This window comes from Chelon labrosus (genome assembly GCF_963514085.1).
Source record: "Chelon labrosus genome assembly, chromosome: 7".
In the NCBI taxonomy this organism is placed as follows: Eukaryota; Metazoa; Chordata; class Actinopteri; order Mugiliformes; family Mugilidae; genus Chelon; species Chelon labrosus.
Genome location: NC_140343.1, coordinates 8,529,521 through 8,536,176, shown reverse-complemented (window position 1 = coordinate 8,536,176; position 6,656 = coordinate 8,529,521). Strand labels below are relative to the sequence as shown.

The window sequence follows — 6,656 nt, the reverse complement described above, 5'->3', positions numbered from 1 at the left end:
AAGCTTATCTTACTGAGGGGGGTGCAACCTCAAATGGGAGACGAGTGTTGTGTTTACAGAGTCTATCTGCTAGTACTGCTCCTGAAACACTTATCTGTCTAATAAACAAGTCTCTGTCTGAGCAAACATTAAGGCCTGACATGGACTAGAAGTATATTTACGTAAAACCGTACTTTATTTTGGAGGGTTTGTACTTTGATTTTGCTGCATCATACTTTTATTCTACCCCCTAAATTTCAGAAGAAATACAGGGTTTAGCTACTTGTCACATTAAAAGACAAATGGCAGCAGCTTAAACGGATGCATTTATAACATTTTGCACACATTTCCTCCTTCCCCTGAAGTAAATGTCATGACTTCTACATCCACCACTGATTTAATGGCTTGTATTTCCTCATTGCAGTCTTCGATGCACAATTAAAGACACTAAACAAATCAAACTGAAGAGTCTGTACCGACTTAACGAAACTGTCAATACCTGATCTTCTGACTCCACATGTTTAGGAAGGGAAGGCTTTAGCTCTTCCCTTCAGTTTTGCTGAAACAGTTATACCACCATCTGCTGGTCACTGATTGTCATTTCATCCTTAAACGTATTGAAGCTCTACACCGATCAGGCATAACATTATGCAGGCCACATAATATTGTGCAGGCCACCCCTTGTGCCTCCAAAATAGTTGTGACTCATCAGAGAATGGGCATGGACCTTCTGAGGGTGTCCTGTTGTGTCTGGCAACAGAATGTTGTTAGTGAGGGCCTTTGGGTCCTATGGGTTGAGGGGAGGGGAGGGGCCTCTGTGGGTCATTCCACAAATACTTGATCAGTTTGGGACCTAGTGAATTTGGAGGCCAGGTCAACACCTTCTGCTGTTCTTCATGTTTTCTTTTTAGTTGTTCCTAAAGCGTTTTTGTGTGTGTGTCTGTCAGGTATGGCTGCTTCCATCAAGGAGTGTCATTGCTATTGGGTGGGGGTGCCTGGTCTGGTCTAGGTGGGTGCTACATGTCTAAGTAACATCCACACGAATGCCAGGTCCAAAAGTTTCCCAGCAGAACATTGTATTGTCACAAGATGGCCAATGTTATTCACTTCACCTGTCAGCGGTCATAATGTTATGTCTGATTGGTGTATGACATATGAACTGTATGAGAAAACAACTAAAATATTGGACGTGTTATCCCTGTTAAATCTAAAAGGATTATAGGGATGAATGGATGGAAAGCATATGACCACAGTAGCACCGCAGTGCTTCACCTGACGATATATTTCATTATTTGTTCTTTCAGATAGATTGATGATTTAAATTACTTCACAGGATTAATGGCAATACAGGCCGTAAGCTGTTTACAGCTTCGTAAAATATGATCTAGTCTATGTTTAGTTGTTGCCTAGGCTTCCTCTCAGTGTTAAATGATCATTAATGTCTGCATAACATAAGGTGTATTGCTGTAAGTGTGTCATGTGATCATAAATAAAGTGGGTGACGTCTTCCTTGCTTAATGAACAGGAGTTAATTTAGCCCTGCGGCGGTACATCTTACCCGTGCACTGTCGGCGTACTTAATGCAAACAGATTTGTATTTACTGAGTCACTTAAAGAATGCAACTGCCTTTAAAATAAACGATGCAGTCGTGAACAAGTAAGCGCATGCCACCACGCTGGCTTTTTGATCCTCTTTAAAACAGTGGCTACAGATAAACGTAGTGATCAGAACCACATTTGACAAAAATACAAGATAGATAGGTAGATATTTTTTTCTGTGGAAAAACGCAAGTACGCCCTTCGGCCGTTCCTTTATGAGTTGCTGCATTTTGGTCCGTTTCTTGTTTAACTTCAACTCTCAGACAGATGGTGTCACATTCTCTTCAAGCACCCTTTGATATTATTCAGATTTTATAGATGAATCAATAACTGCAAGCTGCCCAGCCCTTGAGGGCAGCAAAACAGCCCCAAGCCATAATGTTTCCACCACCACCATCTGTCTAAAGTTCTTATCCTGAAAAGCAGTCTGCCCTTTTCAGTTATTTCACCATCATTTATCCTTCCTATGTTTAAAGTGTTTAAACATAGGAAGATAAACATACTTTTTTTTTTTTTTCTCCAGTTTGCAATTATTGTTTGCATTATTTATTGCATTACTTTATAGTTTTACCTTTAGCATTGGGCAAGAGGCCAGATTCACCCCGGACAGGTTACCGGTCCATCACAGCGGCAACAACCATTCACACCCACGTGAACACCTACCAGGCCAGTTCAGAGTCCATGCATGACTTTGGGACTATAGGAGACAGGTGGAGAAAGTTGATGCAGGCGAAGGGAGAACATGCAAACTCCACAGAGACAGGAGTTTGATGCACCACTGTGCTGTCTACCTTGCTTATACGTCCATTTGAAAGCTCCGGTGCAAGTCAAATGTGCGCAATCTTTTTCTAGTTAAGACACATGCACTTTGACTCAATGCAACCAAACTCTTTTTAAATCCATTGCCAGGTTCATAGGCATCCACAATTTGTTTTTGTTTTTTTCTGAAGGCCTTGGGGAGCTTTTTAGATCTGGGCATGATGACGCCATACATTCTAGACAGCAAATCAAGCATGAGAGGTTTAAAACGGACGTTTCAATTGGTTTTCCACTCGTCATATTCCCAGGAATGATAAAAGACAACAGGAAGAAAGCATTTAATAAGTTTAAATCTTTATTTCTGTATTTAGAAGTAGTTCTCTGTTCCGTAACATACACGCCCGTCGTACAGGGAATATTACAGAGACGCACAGGTTTTTACATCTGACTCTGTCTTGTCCATAAGACTGTCATTTTCAGGCCTGCATTTAAAATCGGGGGAGTTGTTTCCCTACATTGTTTAAGCCAGTGTCAGATCTGCCCTATACAGAGTCAAAAGTAGCATTAAAGGGCACATGACAGTCCACAACCTCATCAAATCACACGTTAACTATAACCACCTGACCAGTCAAAGTTAAGTCAAATAATCACATCATCGGGGAATCAATCAATCCAAATCCCCCTCCAGCAGTATTATTTGAATATTTGTCCATGCATAAATACTGTAAGTATAATATATATGGTAAAAAATATAGCATTTAGAATAAATACTTAATATATATATATATTTTTTAGATCAAACTGTCAGACGATACTTGTTATATACTTTTCACAATATTGTATTTACACGTATTTGGCTGGATTTATAGGAACAGCTAAAGTGTGTGTGTGTGTGTGTGTGTGTATATATTATATATATATTGTGTATATATTAACCCCCTGTGAAACAGCTTCTGATTTCCGTTCTTTGGTGCTCAGCCAGTTTTGAAATCGTATTACATCTGCATCACACTGGATTAAAACATACATGACTTTTCGTAAAGATTTAATATGCAGCAGACACGGAAGACCAGATACACCGGATATATATATTCTCACAGCACGGATCTGATCATCCTCTGGCTGTCCGCAGCGTGGGAAGCTATTCTTGTAATGTACAGACAGTAGGTGGCGATCAGATCAAATCCGGTTCAAATCCAGATTCACGGATTCTGTGTGACCGCAGCGTCACTGACGCCACTTTGGAAGTCGACAAAGGTTCTGACCTGATTACTGAGGCGCTGTTGGGAAAAAATGGAGATATTCACGTCTATATTCAGGATCAGTTTACACTGTCTGTGCTCATATTTCAAACGCGTCAGGAAATAAAAAAGAAGCCGGATCATGCTGCAAAAAAAGAGAAACTTTAGATGATTAAAAATAACGCACTGTAATTTATTATGATGCAAACAAGCCATTAAATTTGGAATCTTGTTTTACTAACAAGTAACTGTAATAAGAGCCCAGATGTTAGATTTGCCGGTAAGAAATGTTGGGTAGAAATTTCCAGAGTTTGATTAGCTGTCTGGAGTCTTACCTCAGTACAAAGTGACCTATTTTCTGACTCTAAATGCAGACTGGATCGTTGTTGATCGCAGATATGGCAGTTGTTAAATTGAGTGGTATTCTCCATTAAACTCCACCTTCAGTGACCCTATTCAAACTGGCTGTACCTCATTAAAATACCAGTTATATGTATATATATATATATATATTTTTTTTTAGTTTAGTTCTTACTCCTCCGTAATCAGGCAGAATATGGGGATGTAAGAACTAAACTGTATATATATATATTTATCTAGGCATATTATTTATTGATTAAGGTATTCTGTTAAATTAGTGATCCCCGTGAACGTGCTGAACTGAAATCCACAGCAATCGCAGAAGAGGAAATGTTGAGCTGTAAACATTTGGTCGGACGGCTACACCTGCTTCACAATACTATTAATAGGAATATGGGCGTAGGTTTCTGATGAACAACAGAAGGAGAGAAAAAGAAGAAGATACTCCCTGGGAAACGCCTTACTTAACTCCAGGATGGAGGACAGTCGTGTGATTAAGGCAAGACCGAGGTCACTCACCCTACCTAGTTTCTGATCAGCATCTCACGATGCTGACGCTCATCACACCTTAACTCCAGGATGGAGGAGAGTCGTCTGATTAAGGCAAGACCGAGGTCACTCACCCTACCTAGTTTGGGATTGACCAAGGTAGTATTTCACTGATATTGCTTCTTAAACTGCCACCTCCACACAAACACACACCCATTTGTATGGATTCAACATGCCGCATGGTGCAGAACGAAGGAGTACTTGGCAATTTACAGACCAGATCGAGTGATTAAACGCCTCTAGTCGCACAAAACAAAAAACATCCAGACTCATACCAGCATCCACTGACAGCCTGTTAGTCCTATGATCCGTGCCGTTATAGTTAAACTTGCTACATTATTATTATTTCTTTTTTTCTTGGAATGTTTCACAGCCAGCTTGACATTCATTGTGCATTTCGTAGGAGTTTGCATACATGGTTTGACTTGAAACGAGCAGAGCGAACAAGGCATTCATTATATTCAAACTTCAGGGACGGAGACTGGGAGAAAGAGAGAGAGAAAAGACAGTATTACAACATACTGATGTTTTAGTACTACTACAAGACATCCAGTGGGGGTATCGGCATGCAGCACCTTCCATTAGGTTCAATCTCCTCACGAGAAGACGTTTGTCTTTCTTCAGTCTGGTCGTATTGGAGTTATAAAAAATGATTTCTTTTGGGCCCAACGGAAAACTTTCACCTCACAGACGACGACGATCACCCACGTCCCATGTGTGAAAATAAAAACAAACAAGAATACTATGGCAAAACAATTATGTTAAATATCCACTGAATTATGAGAAATTCTATTATTATTTAAATTCTTAATAATACTTCTGGAGATATTTATAGATATACATATATATATGTACATTCTTCTGGACACCAATATAACAGACTTGTTACTGTACACAAACACAATTTAAAAAAAGAAAAAGTGCAGTAGAAAATACAGTTTCTGTGTTTGTATATGATTTATAATCTGTTGGAATAATAACATTCTACATATATATATATATATTATGTTCTCAATAATGGCTTATGTCCAAAATATGTAAAGAACAATGTCAATGTTTAAAAAAAAAAATGAAAAGAAAAAGGGAACAAAAAATAGAAATAATGTTATATTTAATATCATATATTTGAAAGGTAGATCATGTGCTTAGTATTTTGCTTCAAGAGTTAGTCGTCGACGGTAAGAAGCAGCAGTTCAGAGCGGCTCTCTGGTCGTTCTGTCCGCCTCTTGTCTTATTTCGTATTCTCACCCTGTGTCCTGCTTAATATCCTGTCAATCGCACTTGTTACTATGGCGATGTCTTGTCCGTCCACTTTGAGTGGTTAATGCAGCATATCCACAAACACCGCGAGGTGTGTTGGCAAGAGACGTGCGGGAAACACTCTGGTCTCAGAGGTTTTTAATTACTGCTCCACGTCACAGATGACTGTCTTGTGTGGCGTCACCATGTATTTATTCCATGTTTTTTGTTTTTTCTTTCCCCCTGTGTTGGTGAGCTGAGAGTCGTGGAAGTGGAAAAGTTGGCGTTGGCGAGCTGTAATGGTTTTACGCGCCTCTTTCTTAGAGGAGGTCTGTGGAAGAAGAAGGCTGAGAGGAGGCTCCGGCCTCGAGCTGGGCCTTCAGAAGGTCAACTATGTCTTGGTGAGAGGCTCCCTCTGCCACCGACAGGGCTGTCTGACCATTCTGGGGGAAAAAAAACAGAGACAAAACGTCACAATTTCACATCCAGCACGCTGTAGTGACTGCTCTGATCCTGAGAGTGGCAGTGTTGTCTTGGTTTAAATGCATTCTCGTTCTCATTTTTTGTGAGTGTCTTCAGCCTGCAGTTGTGTGTTTCTGACCTGCAAACACCATAACACATGTGTGGTCCTGGTCTCACCATCCTGCCCAGTCTTCATGACTCCTATCTGAAGTCTGTGAAGGTTCTCGGTCATCCAGGTCATGGTATATCCAAAAAAGAAAGGCAACTGGACTTGTAGAGTAGGGAAAGAGGACAGGGACAGTCCCCCCCTCAACAACAGGTAAGTACCCAACCGTTGATGGAAATTAGCTGCACCTGTTTCTGGTTGTTTACACAGCAAGCAAGTTTCAGTAGGAGTTTCCTATTTAAACCTCGAACTTCCCACCAGTCCTCTAGAACTGAAGAAGCTACTCGGATGAGTGGTGAAAC

The 6,656-nt window shown here is 40.3% G+C and overlaps 1 protein-coding gene across 4 annotated transcripts in view; it reads right to left on the bottom strand.

Moving 5' to 3' along the window:
* Window positions 1–5,575: 5,575 nt before the first annotated feature.
* Window positions 5,576–6,656, bottom strand: part of kank4 (KN motif and ankyrin repeat domains 4) — a 74,669-nt gene continuing 73,588 nt past the window's right edge. For all 4 annotated transcript variants that reach the window (XM_084548560.1, XM_084548559.1, XM_084548561.1 and 1 more), the window contains one exon: window positions 5,576–6,169. In XM_084548560.1, coding sequence (XP_084404686.1) covers window positions 6,047–6,169 — 123 coding nt within the window. In that variant the 3' untranslated portion in view covers window positions 5,576–6,046. The remainder of the gene's footprint in view (window positions 6,170–6,656) is intronic.